The sequence below is a fragment of the Parasteatoda tepidariorum genome, chromosome 10, assembly GCF_982258835.1.
Source record: "Parasteatoda tepidariorum strain Cologne lab strain chromosome 10, Ptep-v5.0, whole genome shotgun sequence".
Classification (NCBI taxonomy): domain Eukaryota; kingdom Metazoa; phylum Arthropoda; class Arachnida; order Araneae; family Theridiidae; genus Parasteatoda; species Parasteatoda tepidariorum.
The window spans coordinates 95,200,296-95,215,867 of NC_141764.1; the positions used below are offsets into that span (position 1 = coordinate 95,200,296).

The following is a 15,572-nucleotide window of genomic DNA, read 5'->3' on the forward strand; positions in this document are numbered from 1 at the left end:
CATGGAGGACTTTGCGACTCGACCAATTTAACGTGCATCAGTCACCATTTACTACACGGAGAGTCTTCGGCCGGCGGGGATCGAACCCACGAACTGTTGGACATGGACCCAGTGCCCTACCAACTAGGCTATAATCCCTGCCTCAAGTACTAATGTTTGTATAAAATATATTTTCCTTTAAAACATGCGAAAAGATGTGTGCAATTAATTACTATTATTAATAAACTCCTGTTTGTGAAAATTGCAACACCATGAAGGAATCGTCATAATTGAATGAAACTTAATACACAGTTGAGTGGTAGTGGTACAAATAAATGATTAAACTTTCAAAGCAAACAAACAATAACAAGAGATCGAAATCTGTATTTTGTGTAACCACCACGGTCCGCAATAAGTGCTGCTACACGACATGGCATGGAGTCAAGCAAACTTTGAACGTCTGTCTGAGGAAGAGAATTCAATACTGTTTGTATGCGTACCCAAAGTTCGCCTGTAGAAGCAACAGGACGAGGATTACGAGCGAGACGCCGACCAACGAAATCCCACACATGTTCAATCGGCGACATATCCGGGGAATACGCCGGCCAACGAAGAAGTTGTACCTGTCGCGATGCAAGGAAGGATTGAACAGTCCTAGCAATATGAGGGTGAGCACTGTACTGTTGAAATACAGCACCTGGCAAGGCTTGTAGGAAGGGAACAGCTTGGGGCTGTAGAACTTCACTGATGTACCGGTTGCTGTTCAGATTACCCACAATTCGTAGCAATTGAGATTGTCCATGATATGCTATGTCACCGCAGACCATAACCCCGGGTGTTCGTCCACTGTGGCGTTCGATAACGCACTCCGGAAGATGGCGTTCACCGGTATAGCGTCTGACACCAATGCGGCCACCATGGTACCACAAATTAAAGCGGGATTCGTCAGAAAACACGACACGCTGCTAATCAGCACGCCAGTCCCTATGCTGATTGGCCCATTGTAGCCGCAGGCGGCAATGGTTTAGCGTGAGGGGGATCCTGTATAAAGGAGTCCTTGCTCGCAGTCTACGCTGCAGCAGACGTCCACGAATCGATGAAGCACACAATGAAACACCTGTAGCTATTGATCACCGTGCTGCCAGTTGTCTAGAGGGAGCCGTACGGTCCATTAGCGCAACGCCGAACAGGTGTCTATCATCGCGAGCTGACGTGACATTTCAGGGTCCACTCCCGGATTTCCGAGTTGTCCGACACTCGTCCATCCACTGCTTTCAAACACGCATCACTGTGCTGCTGTTACGCTGCACACGAGCGGCTACTGCACGATAAGATAATCCAGCTTCACGAAGGCCGATGATTCCCCCCGTTTAAACTCCGTAAGTTGATGAAATCTCGCTCTCTTTCGTCGAATAGGCATAAGTAATAACTAAGCTAACATTTACCACTAGCAGATAACCACCGATAACCATACTCGCTTGGCTACAGCCGTCTATTTATTCGGATCCATCCGCCGTTCAGAGGGCGCTGCTCAGCATACGCATGCGCTACGGGTCTGAAATTCTAATCATTTGCATATCATGCTCTACTTTGCATTTCCTGAAAATTTCAGCTCACTCGCGTAAGTCCTTCATGGTGTTGCAATTTTCACAAACATGAGTTTAGTTGGTGTTAAAATGTTTTAGCATTTGAAATTGATAAATTTAAAAGCCTTGAAATTTAAATGCCCTTTGCAAAATAAGAGGAAGCATATCGATGTTTAATTATACAAAGAAATATATAAAGAGTTTCCACTCTAATGCTAGAGTATATAAAATGACGACGCGTTTTTTTTCGATGCGTACCAAAATGGAAACAGTCTGGTCTAAACGGTTTTAGTGCCACGCTACCGCAAAAAGCTTAACTATCAGCTAGATTGATAAATGAGATTATCGTTTTCTTTTATATTTATTTGAATTTATAAAGTTTTTTTTAATCGCTTAGTCATTTGTTTTATTTTAGTTCCATGAAATGCTTAGTTGTCAATTCGTTAAAGATGTCGTTTGTTAATGAAGACAAAAATACATTCTGCAAAGTAATTTACGATTTATTTTAAATATTTTAATTTCTCCTCCTTTTTCTTCTTCTAATATCGATTTCAATGTTGAATTTAATAAGTATTAGCATGGGTGAAATGCACCATTAATTCTTTTAAACTAAGGAAGGAATAAATACGAAAAAAACGTTATTAATGTTGTTGTTTTTTTCGTTTATCTGTTCATAGTAGAATTTATTTTATAAAAGAATAAAAAATAGAGAGGAATAAATAAAAATATGAAAGAAGTACTTTTTACGTATTATCAAACTAAAATATAAAACGTTATAAAATATTTGGAGTTAATTAGAAAATGTTGCGTTTCTACTTAACTGCACAATATGAAAATATTTTTTAAAAAAGTTACATAATTCTCACAATCCAATCTTAATTCATTAATTTTTATTGAAATAAAGCATAAAAACTGAACTTTTAAACAATAAATCGGAAAGAATTATTATTCATTCCTGTGACAAACATAATGGTAATAAAAAATATTTAAAATAAGTAAATAAAATAATAATAAAAGTATAAATCAAAAATATGACAGGAACACTACACTTAGAGTGTCAATTATTCTACTGAATCAACTAACCGTTTCCGATAAAAGGTGCTAGAGGGCGCTGTAGCGATTAGTCCAGGAGAAACGCGTCTTGATGAATTTAGAGTGGATTGTCCTTACCTATTATACCTTACCTATTATGTCCTTACCTATTATGTCCTTACCTATTATGTCCTTACCTATTATGTCCTTACCTATTATATCCTTAACTAGTTCATGGCATAGTACATTACCGCAGATGTTAAATGCACCATTTTTTCAATTTTCGATAACTAAAGTTAGCCTGCATATTTGTTTCTGGCCGTTTTACTTCTGTGCTTAAGCTGTCGGTTTAGAGAGCTTTAAGGATATAAAAATTTTCCTTGTGGTTTCGTCTTCTTCTATTTTTTTAAAATAATTAGTAAAAATGCTGTTTCCATGACAGAGCACGTTTTGATCTGTTTTAATCGTAATTTTTTTCATCAATGAATTTTTTACGTTTTAATTTTTTTCATCAATGACATTTCTTTTTTTCAATACTGAACCTGAACCACATAACGAGGAAAAGAGATGATTGTTTACGACCCCCATGTGTAACAAAAATAAACTACTTTCAGATTAAGCAAAGATGGTTGTACATTTTTTTCAGAATTATAAACCATGCTAATTAGACAACAAGTAGAGCAGGGCAAAACTTAATTAATTACAATTATTTGATAATTTACAATCATTGCAAATCTAAGTAACGATTACAATTTTAATCATGATTAAAACTTTTATTGAACTATGATTACAAGTGATAATGATGTATGTTTACAAGTAGGTATGATTACATATAATTAAAGCATAATTACATATAGTTGAGATTACAAGCAACCATGTTTACATATTATACAAAATGTAATACATTACAAGAAACAGATTGCTTATGATCATGATTATGTGCAATCATATTTAACGGTTAAAACTAAAGGTGTTCGGGCAATACAATGATAATCCACATTTTCAAATTGTTCAAGAGAGCGCTTGAAGTTAAAAACACTGTCATTTTTACATTAAGAATAATATATTTCTGTGTACTGCACTGTTATTTAATGAAAATTCTGAAAACTTGTAAAATTTCTGCCAAGGAACAAAAGTAAAGTGCTGTTTAGTGAAAAAAATGTCTTTTTCAAAAGAAAAGCATGCCTCATTGTAATATTATTCTCAAGCTTTTTCATTTTAATCCTGATAACATTCATTATAGTTTTCTGATTTCTGCTAGCAATCATAATAATATATTAGTAATTTTAATTAAAAGTAATCATCAGAGTGCTTGACCGGTGCAATTAATTATATTTTACTCAATTCTGGTGCCTATAATTGTTATTATTTTGGATAAGATTAAAATATAAATTTTAAAGACCATTGCGTAACTGAAATGAAATAAATGTCAAATGATGGATAAATATCTAATTTATGATAATAAAGTTATATCGTAAATTATGACATAACTTTTAAAATTTAATTGTATTGGATTTTCACACTGAGTTCACTTCCCTAGTTATATAATCAAAAATAATAGCAACAACAACGAACAAGAAATAATAGCAGCGATAAAGATTTAATCTTCCTCAAAGTAATATCCAAGTTGGTGCCGAATTTCATCCATTATTTCAGCCAAAATTTCCGAATCTTTGTGCGTCATAACAGGACTTTCCAGCATCCCTAAAAGAAAAGAAAAAATTATTGTCGAAAAATTTAAATAATCTGTATTATAAAACGTACAAATAAAATATGTGCAATTTACCAATAAAATATGTGCATTGTCAACTGAAATGTTCAAAATTTTAACCGTTTTGGATAAACAAATGTTTAAAGCTTCAAATGAACGTTACACGAAACTTTAATTCATTAACCACTTATAGGGTCATTTTGTTAAGTAACTTTGATATAAAATATATGCAATTCACAACATAGTCAACTGAAATACTGGAAACTTGGACCATTTTGGATGAACAAATAAACATGTTTAAAGTTTCAAATGAATGTGACACGAAACTTTAGTTCATTAACCACTTATAGGGTAATTTTGTTAAGTAACTTTGATATAAAATATGTGCAATTTACAACATAGTCAACTGAAATACTGGAAACTTTGAACATTTTGGATGAACAAATGTTTTAAGTTTCAAATGAATGTAACACGAAACTTTAATTCATTAACCACTTATAGGGTCATTTTGTTAAGTAACTTTGATATAAAATAGGTGCAATTTACAGCATAGTCAACTGAAATACTGGAAACTTTGACCATTAATGGATGAACAAATAAACATGTCTAAAGTTTCAAATGAATGTAACACGAAACTTTAATTCATTAACCACTTATAGGGTCATTTTGTTAAGTAACTTTGATATAAAATAGGTGCAATTTACAGCATAGTCAACTGAAATACTGGAAACTTTGACCATTTTGGATGAACAAATAAACATGTCTAAAGTTTCAAATGAATGTAACACGAAACTTTAATTCATTAACCACTTATAGGGTCATTTTGTTAAGTAACTTTGATATAAAATAGGTGCAATTTACAGCATAGTCAACTGAAATACTGGAAACTTTGACCATTTTGGATGAACAAATAAACATGTCTAAAGTTTCAAATGAATGTAACACGAAACTTTAATTCATTAACCACCTATCGAGTCATTTTTTAGTAACTTTGAAAATGGAATTTAATTTATAAAAAAGAACTTCTTTAGCTTATTAGAATTCCCGCAACAGCCCGTCGTGAATTAGAGAAGTCATGGAGGCTAAGGCTCTACAATTTCGTGACAAACGATTTGATTGTGGTAATGTGGTCAGCACTGCGTTCAAGCCACTTTTACTTCCCAGTTAAGCTGTTACCCATCGGTCAGAGGCAGGGTATGGTTCAATCCTCCACGGGGGATTGATCATCAGTTCCCCGTTTATCGCAATGCTTAAAATTAATTTTGGTCAGAATGTGGATGGGAATTTTCCCAAATTTAAATTCCAGAATTGGATATTAACATGAACTTTTGTGCTTATAAATAACTTGATTTCTAAATTTTACGTTTATAATTACAAATAAACTCGATGGGAAATGATTGAATGACAGAACGCATAACACACAAAAGAAAATGGCTCCTCATTGTTGGCCTCTAATCTTGATCCCAAGGTAACCTTGACTGCTTACTTAGTAACCTTAACTGCTACTCTTATTTATGTAGACAAAGCTCATTGTTGTTCTTTTTATTTTACTTCCTGAGATTGTTAACAAATTACTCTACAAATCATAGGGAAGATAATAGCTTCCCGTTGATCTTTTAAAAAATCGTGATTTTGGAGGGAAGTATACTTCCGATTACCTTATAAAAGGTTGAATAATCATAATAAATGATAAATTACATAATCCCATTTTCGAAACCCTGAAGGATCCTGAGCTTAAAAAAGACCGACTGGATAGTTGGGGGACATAAAAAAGACTCTCTGCGGATTAAGGACGAGAGAAGGAGAACATGGTTGAAGCCACCAAAGCCTGCTTAAGGCTGTTGTGCTTGGGAAGATGAAGAAATTACTAAATAAAAGTGCTTACAAGTTGTATTGAATATCAATAACTCTACAATTAAAGACTTACTATAGAAAAGTTAAAATTAAAATAAATATGGACCGCGCTTTTTTGAACCTGATTTGAGACTTTTGACTTTAAATTTGTGTAGTTATTTTGCCAATTGGATAAGTTTAAAAGCATAATTATAGTTTGTATGCAAAGGATTTTGTTTCTAATTTTTTTAAAAATGATATCACATGTATATATAGAATATTAAGACTTATGGGAGTTTCAATGTAAATTTAAACAAATTTAAAAATTTTGCAATTTTTTTGCATTCACTTCAAATTGAATGCATTATCCGGTTATTATCTATGGCTTAGTTTTGCAGTAATTGATGGCCTTGAAATAGTCAAAAGAGAGCCATAAAGTTATCAACACTCGCGAATTAATGCTGCTGAAGATAGATTCCGAATAGCGTTGACTCCGTCAAAGCGAACCAGATAGGTTTTGTCATGTATGTAAAAGTGTTTGGTCATGTAATAAAAATTATCTCTCGATATTCAGCAGTGGTGGCTCAGGGGACAAAGTGTTCGCCTTCCAATGCGGTGAACTGGGTTCGAATCTCTGCGGTGGCTGGTCGATGAGGAATTCCGCACCCGGCTCGCATCGACCACAGTACTGACTCAAAATATCCTCTGTGGTAAATAGATAATGAGTTAGAGTCCCCCGTGAGAGTTTTTAGTGGTCTTCCTCTCCATGTAACGCAAATGCGGGTTGGTTCCATCAAAAAGCCCTCCGAGAAGGCAAATTTCTCCCAATACTTAATCCATGAGTCCCCTTGTCTTCTGGATTGGATTCAAAATTACAAGGCTACGGAGTTGAATATTAGTAGTTGTAAACCCAAACATTGGGTCAGCTGTTCAAAGAACAGTTATAAAATATTAAATCTCTCGCTATTAAAGAAGCGAAATTATTAAGTCCAAACCATGTTAAAGATATAGCATTTATCTCTAGAAGAGGACATTTTGCGATTTTCTTTTTGAAATATCAGGGAGCTCTACTACATGCCCCAGTGCCCCATTCACTTGTATATCAAGAAATATTTATAAAAGTTTTTAAAAAAAATAGCTTTTTTAGTCAAAAACCAGCTATACTCAAATCATATAATATGTTAACAAAAAAGAAGAGAAATTAGTGAATTTTTTCGTAATTTTTTAAAATGCAAAAATCAATCTGAACCTATTTTATATTAATTATTGAGTATTAAATATGGCACAAAATATTTATCGAAAGCGTTTTTTTTAAAGTTTTTCTAGCCTGTTTCCAGCTTGCTTAATTTAACAAATAAATCTAATAAATCTAATTAAAACTAATAAATCATTTATTAAAACTAATAAATCATTTTCATGGCTTTCTTCCCCATGTAGCACAAATGCATTTTAGTTCCATGAAAACAACCTCGTTCGAGGCAATCCTTGATCCAAGTGCTCCCTTGCCTTCCAGATTAGGATAAGAATTGCAAAGCTAGGGAGGTTAACATTGAAATAAAATAAATGGAACTAATAATAATAAATGATGTTGGAAATAAATTAAAGCTCACACCATATAATACGTATAAATAAGGAGAAATACTTAGTAAATTTTTACAATTTTCTGAAATACGAGAAGTCTGAATACGGACAAACAAGGGAAGAGACTTCCATTAGTTTCTTAAAAAAAGAAATACAGGTTAATTTTAAAATACAGAAAAATATCGAACCAACGAACATAACCTTTTTGAATGCATTCTCTAACGTGTGTTGCTTCAAATCTGAGACCCGAACTGTTAATGTATATACATGGTCGAATGGTGCTGGGAAGTGGGAATTCATAAGTCTCGGTTTCTGTCTGGACAACAGTTGGACACCAGAAAGGATTCGGAACCTAAAGATTAAAAAAAAATTGATAATTCTATAAAAAAAAAAGGAAGAAAAAAAAATGTCAACAAGAAAAATTATTGTAGAGTAATGAAATTTCGGCAAATGTGTTTGTCTGAGTAACATATTTAATTGAATAAAGTTTCAAGATCACAGGTTAATGCAATTAAGAGAAAAACCATTTCAAATGCGAAATACAGGTTTGATTAATAACCCGGTGTAACCAAGAAACCACGTATTTAAAGCAACCTAATTTGCATGCTCATAGTGGTGTTACTAGTGCCAAACTTATGTGCCAAGCGCGAAATTTGAATAGACATCCTCATTAGATATTCTATTAATATTAAAATACAAGGTTAGCCAAAATGATTCTTAAATTCTTTAACTCTATTAATTTTAGAAATATAGACTTAGCCAAAATGATTCATAAAATATTAGGAGACAAACGACGAACGTAAAAAAGAAATGGGGGACACGTGTAAAGATTCATTCACTTTCCAAAAAGTTTCCACCAAGTTTCTGGCACAACGCTCAAAACCGAATGAATAAATAAATAAAGGCATTTCCCTGAGTAACTTTTGCTCCAACAATTGATTTTCACAAACTAAATAGCAATCTTAAAAGTTCAAAGAAATAGCCTCAAACATTTTAATTAATTAATGCTTCAAATTACGACTTTCTCCGCATAAACATATCTCTTTTTGGTCAAAATATAAATAGGATGTAAGATAGTGATTTTTGTTTTTAAATCTAATCAACCAACTCAATTTACGAAAAGAGCTAAAGATATTACATTTAAATTTACAATGATTCTATTTAAGCCCTATATTTTAAATTAAAGCTAAAAATAAATAATAATTAATAATATAAATATGTATAGTATATATATATATATATATATATATATATATATATATATATATATATATATATATATATATATATATATATATATATATATATATATATATATATATATATATATATATATATATATATATATATATATATATATATATATATATATATATATATATATGTGTGTGTGTGAATAACTGGATTGACTCTCTAAAATATTATTTATTCTTAGAACTTAAAGGCTAAATTATAATTCAAATCAAACTTTAAGCAATTTTACAAACGTAGCTGCATAGGAAGCAACAAAAGAATTTAAGGGCCAGGTTTAGAATATCTTTCCTTCTTTTGGCTTTGAATAATTTACATAATAAAGTACTTTTATGCGAGATTCATAATTAAAAATAAAAATATTAAAAGAAAAATTAGTCAAGAAACAAGAAGGTTACGTTGACATCCGTTTATTAACACTTAGTGAGCCAAGGCCGCCATAAAAGCACAATGGCACCTCTATTTATTGTGTTGGATGCCTTGCGTATAAGGCGGTATTGTTCTCATATTTACAATTGATTTAATTATTATTATTATTGATAAAACTCATAATTCATAAAATTATTATAAATATACCTATTTCCGAACCGTTACAGGTTAATTGATCAAAATTTCCAATTGAAGTAGCTTTTGTTGGTATTCGTTTTACTTGTCCACGTATACAATATCCATTAATTCTTTCCTTAAGTGAAAAAGTGTTAAAAATTGGTACAAGTTTGTTATAAAAATCTGTTTGAAATAACTATAAAGCCTTTAATTTTACTTGATTTTCAATCTTCATTGGGTACAAATGTTAGAGATAATTAAAGCTCAATCGATTCACATAGATAAAAGAAATAACGAACAATTTCCAAAGAATGATAATTTTTTTAAAAGAAGGCCGTTTCAACCACACGAGGATAAAATCTTCTCGATAATCAATCGTCTTATCATTGAATACTTTTATCGTTTGAAATTCTAAAGACTACCATAGATTACGATATAACATCATAATTGTTAATTGTACTTTTTTATTGCATTTAAGTAAAGGGCAATATTTTCAATATCATTCAGCATAAAACGGTTAATAAAATAATTTTTTTTAAAGAAGACTATTTCATCCACACGAAGATAAAACCTTTTTGACAATCAATCGTCTTATCATTGAATATTTTATCATTTTGAAATTCTTAAGACTACCAAAGATTGCGATAACTAACATAAAACATCAAAATTGCTTATTGAATAATTCTGGACTTGTCAAAAATATACAATAATTTACAATCAATGACTATTATAAATTTTAATTTTTAAAAGAATATATTACTGTTATTTTCATTTTGCAATGCAGTTTATATTTACACTACATTTTATAAACGTTTAAACTATTTATATTTTTCATTTTGTTTTAACTCTTTGCTTCCGTATTTTGCTGACATTTAATAAAGATTGGTGGCTTAGAGCTGTCATACGGCCACAAAGAGTAAATATACTTCATCCATTGTCGAAAAAGTTTAAATTAAAAGTAAAAGGTAATATTTTTAATATCATTCAACATAAGAAACGGTTAAAGAATTAAATGATTTTATAAAGTCATAACTATTGTACATACAATAAGATAAAGGTATGGTCAAAACTTCCAAAATATGGTATGGTATGCTTCTGGCTCAATAAGAACACCAAAAAGTATGGTAATTTTTACCGATTCGCTTTGGTAAAGATTTTGGTAAAATTAGCACTAAAATATTACTTTAAATACGTGTTAAAATTTGGTAATTTTATAACGATACCTTAGACCGTGGCATTAAAACCATTAATTCGGTTAAATTTACTTTTCAGTTTTGTATTTGTAACTAAATATATGATAATAAGAACTATAATTTTGAGAGCCAGATTTTCTGTATATCATTTTCATATCAACGGTAAAATTACCAAATTAATGGCTTAAATATGCATATTTTAGTCTTATTTACCAGAACTGAATCTTTTTTTTTTTATCAGAAATGTTTTTATCCCACAGTACGGGGATTTTAACAGAATTTTTTTCTCCATGTAATTGTGTTTCGAAATCATTCCATTTTCGTAAAGAACTAACTATATTATTTTCATTTCATAATGTTTTACCCTTATTATTCCTTCAGTTCCAATAACAACCAGATCACAGGGAAACTGAGTAATTGCATTTGTCGTCACATTAGCTGTTCGATTTTTACTATACAACAAGCTACTGTTCATAGCAATATCGACACCTGTAAATAATAAATATGTTATTGGATATAAGTCATACTGAAGCAAAAAAAATTATTTTAAGACTCCTTTGAAATAATGTTATCTATATAGTGTTTAATTAATTTTTTATTCAGAATTATTTTTCTCCAATTAAATAAATAACTTCAGGAAACTGAAGCGGTATGGTATTACTTGATCAAAACATTCATTCGCTTCAAAAATATTTTAATAAGGAATAGTATTCGACATGTTTCCAGCGCTTAAAAACAATCCCCGTTTTCAGTACTTGCCAGGAGAGATTAGAAGAAACAAAAATGATAATAATGTCAGTGGTAAAGTGATAAATATAAAACGTAGAGCCGCGATTGCTCAGGGGATAGAGCGTTCGCCTTCCAATGAGGTGAACCGGGTTCGAATCCCAGTCGATACTAATTCCGCATCCAGATTGCATCGACCACAGTGCTGACATGAAATGTTCTCAGTGGTAAACGGATCATGGGTACGAGTCCCCTTGCCGTCAGGCTAACCTCGGGAGGTTCTCGTGGTCTTCCTCTCCATGTAACGTAAATGCGGGTTAGACCCATCAAAAAGTCCTCCACGAAGGCAAATTTTGTCTTTTGGATTGGTTTCAAAATTACAAGACAACGGAGTTGAACATAAGTTGCCGTAAATTTATAAAATTGGGTATGCTGTTCAACGACGGTTATAAAATGAAATGAATATCGGTTATAAATTAATGACGCTTATAAAAATGAAGAAGTTGTCAAAGAAAAATGAAGAAATAAAGGTGAGAAATAGCGCTAGAAATACCATTGCAAATCTTGAAAATGGGAGCCTGTTTTTCAATTGCTTTAAACATGTCGACTGCTATATATTTTTGAAGCGAATTAAGTTTTTAACCAAGTAATATTTTGCTCAAAATTTTTAAAAACTTTTTAAGAAACTTTTTTAATTAATGTTCGAAAAACTGTTTTTGAATTATTTTCTTTATATACTTTTTAATTATTCTTTAAAAATTAAGAGAAAAAGCAGTTTCTGTTTTTATTACTCATAGTGTTCAAAAGTTGTTACATATATTTTATAAAAAATTACAAGTTAAAAAACTAAAAACTAATTTAAGGAAGTAGAAAAATCTGGTTTTAAAACTAAATACTTTTGGTTTTTCTAACAAAAATAATAAATCAGATATTTAAAAAAAAATTACTCAACATCTTCATTCAAATGGCCAACAGCTGCTATCTTTGATGGTTTTTCTCCATCATAAATAGTAGTTACTGCATTTAATGCGTAGACGCCGATGTCCAAAATGGTTCCTCTCCCCATATCTTTCTTCATTAGTCTATTCCTCTCAAAAAATGGTAGTCCCATGTTGACATTAACATGAACTACATCACCGATGTCTTCATCCTTGATCAGCTCCATTAGGCATTTATTGGCAGGAAAGAATCTGCTCCATATAGCCTGAAAATAATGTTTAAATTACCCAAAAGTTTGCTATAAAAAATCTCATTTTTTAAAAAAAATTAAATGTCTTAAAATAAACCACATTTCTTAGGTACATGCGCATGTCAAGCTACATACACTCTTTTGAGCAATTTGAAAATGTGGTATATTATTATGTCACCCCAAACATCTTCAAACGTTAAATAAAATAAGGATTTCACAAGTCTCCTCACATTGCTTTATATTTGATGTCACACTGAAAAAACTCCAAATAAAATTACGGTAAAAAGTAGCGGCACTTAGTATCTCGGAACTTTTTCCGTAAAATTGATTTTTACCGGAGTTTTAAAGAACAAAAAATCTTATACGCCATAATTTTTACAGTAAATACCCAAAAATCAATGACTCAAACTGATTAAATAAATGTTATTATAAAAATTACTGTATAATATTTTACGAAAAAAGATGGATTTTACCGTAAAGTGGATTTAATGGATGCTGCATTTAAAGTGTTTGTACTTTACACCGTGTTTCTGGATATTTTCTCCAGATACAAAGAATCTTCTTATTGCTTAAAAGAAAATCGTATTGTTACTCAACGAAAACGCTGTCCTAAATAATTTTAAAATCTTATTGCAATATTTCCCAAAGTATCTTCAATCACAACTTACAAATAGTTTCCTCACTATGTTTACAAATCTAATGCTACAAAACTACGTCATTACAACTACTAATCTATCTATAAACAAATTTTTGAATAATTATTCAATGATAATTATGATTAACTGATTGCACCTCACCAATTAGCGTAATTTCTGATGGTTATTATCAGTTTTGTAAAATGCAGTTTCGAAATAAATTTGTTACATTTAGAACTGTGCTAAGTATCTCAGCACTACTTTTACATTATTATTATTATCAACCTCATCGAAATTTTGTTTTAATTTTATTATACAAAAATTTGTGAAAATCGTACTTAGAAAATGATAAATTTTAACTGTAAAAATATCAGAAAAGTTAGAAGTAAGAAATGGTTGAAATGGAAATTAAAAAATAAATGAATAAAAAACAAACTTATTAATGGTTCTTTCGCAACTGCAATGGTTCTAAGCAGCACAATTTTTACAACTTCTTCTTAAATCCCCTTTTACATTTGAAGTTTGTTTTAACGATTACGGCAACACTTCTTTTCTATTAACTACATTATTCATTGTGGTTTTATATTAGCTACTTGATTATTCAATTAATGGAAAAATATTGGTAAATCATTCGAACTAAAGAAGCTGTCCATGAATGATGTGACGCTTGGAGAGAAAAAAAAAGGAATTTGTGAATCTGTCGCTGTTTATGACAAGAAGTGTGACATCGAACATTTTGAGTGATATAAAAAAATATTTAAAATCAGAAGATAGAATATTTTTATATTATTATGTTTGTTTCTGATTTTTTTTCCCACTTACAATTTTTATAATATAAAAAAATGCTTTTCTTCTAATGATTTTGTTTTGCATTCTTCGGTTTTATTTTGTATAAAAGAATATTCGGTACTGATTAAAGGTTTAATTCGGAGTTAAAAGAAAAACTTCATGGAAATTATTCGTTTACGAAGAAACTAGCGTGGGTCATTTTCAAAGCACTCTAATAGTCTAGAATGAGAAAATAAAAATAATAACAAAATAATGAAAAAATTACAAAATACGTCTGTCTTAAATAGTCTTTTATATCACTATTTTGTTACAATTATATAATTATGCCGATTTCTTTGTTTTAAACCTTAATAATATTTTGTAAAAAATAAGTACACTAACAATTATTATTGTTATAAAAAGTATCATTAAGACATAATAAAAATTTAAAAGTAAAATCTAAAATATGATTTGTAACATAGGATTTTGTTTCTGACTCTCATTTACTATCTAAGGTGAATAACTTGACATGTTATCAGAGGGCATGGCGAAGTGTAAGAAAAGAGACGTGTTCAAAAATATTGAAAAAAAGGTACAACAATATTGCAATTATGAAAAGCCCAAAATAAATAAAAATTGTTAGTTTGCAAAAGTTTTGTGAAGTTTGATCTAAAAGTACATAAGTCAAAAATATATTATTGTTATTTTTGACCTAAGCAAATCGAAATATGTAAAACCAAACATTTTTCTATATCCTAGGGTTTCATATTTTTATGCAATCAAATACGCGAAATAAAATAAAATATAGTTAAGAATAAATGTCATTACTTCCATTAGAAATCGCTTTTCCCTTTTAGCAATTCCAATGAGAGCCTTCGTTTGTTTAGCATTCATCGTCATAGGTTTCTCCATCAAAACATGTTTTCCCTTTTCAAGCATAAGCTTCCCAACATTGTAATGATGGGCAGTAATTGTACCAATGTAAACTATCTCTATAAAAGAAATATACTGGATGAGTGAACATAAATACAATTTTGTTTTGCAAAATAAAGCAAGCTGTAAGCATACCAATTTCAGAGTCATTAGCTAACTCCTCATATGATCCATAAGCTTTTGATATATCATGGTTTGTTGCGAATTCTTCAGCCGCAGATAAATTCCTTGCAGCAACTGCTACAAACTACAAAATGGAAATAAAGCATATAAATGATTCAATGATTAAAAAAAATTAAAAAAAATCAATGCTCGCAATTATCCCTTCAAATCTAAATAACTGACCTATAACTATTTTTTGAAACAGAGATAACATGTTAACTATTCTGGTTAAACTGTCTTAATTTAGATAACATGTTAACCCTAGTTAACTAGTCTATAAAAACTGTTTTTAACACTTGATAGAAATAAATACTTCTTAATAAATATGCCGTGCCACTTATATTAACTTATAACTTATACTAGTGAGAATCATAAATTTTGAACGGAAAATTATTACAAACTATAGTTTTTAAAACTGATTCAGTTAATCAGTTTCAAGTAAGATTT

The 15,572-nt window shown here is 30.6% G+C and overlaps 1 protein-coding gene across 2 annotated transcripts in view; it reads right to left on the bottom strand.

Moving 5' to 3' along the window:
• Positions 1-3,349: 3,349 nt before the first annotated feature.
• Positions 3,350-15,572, bottom strand: part of LOC107455902 (trans-1,2-dihydrobenzene-1,2-diol dehydrogenase) — a 48,955-nt gene continuing 36,732 nt past the window's right edge. For both annotated transcript variants that reach the window (XM_087153393.1, XM_043044338.3), the window contains exons 3-8: positions 15,099-15,210; positions 14,859-15,022; positions 12,390-12,642; positions 11,077-11,201; positions 7,924-8,074; positions 3,350-4,301 (exon numbers count right to left, since the gene is read on the bottom strand). In XM_087153393.1, the coding sequence (XP_087009519.1) occupies positions 4,198-4,301; positions 7,924-8,074; positions 11,077-11,201; positions 12,390-12,642; positions 14,859-15,022; positions 15,099-15,210 (909 nt within the window). In that variant the 3' untranslated portion in view covers positions 3,350-4,197. The remainder of the gene's footprint in view (positions 4,302-7,923; positions 8,075-11,076; positions 11,202-12,389; positions 12,643-14,858; positions 15,023-15,098; positions 15,211-15,572) is intronic.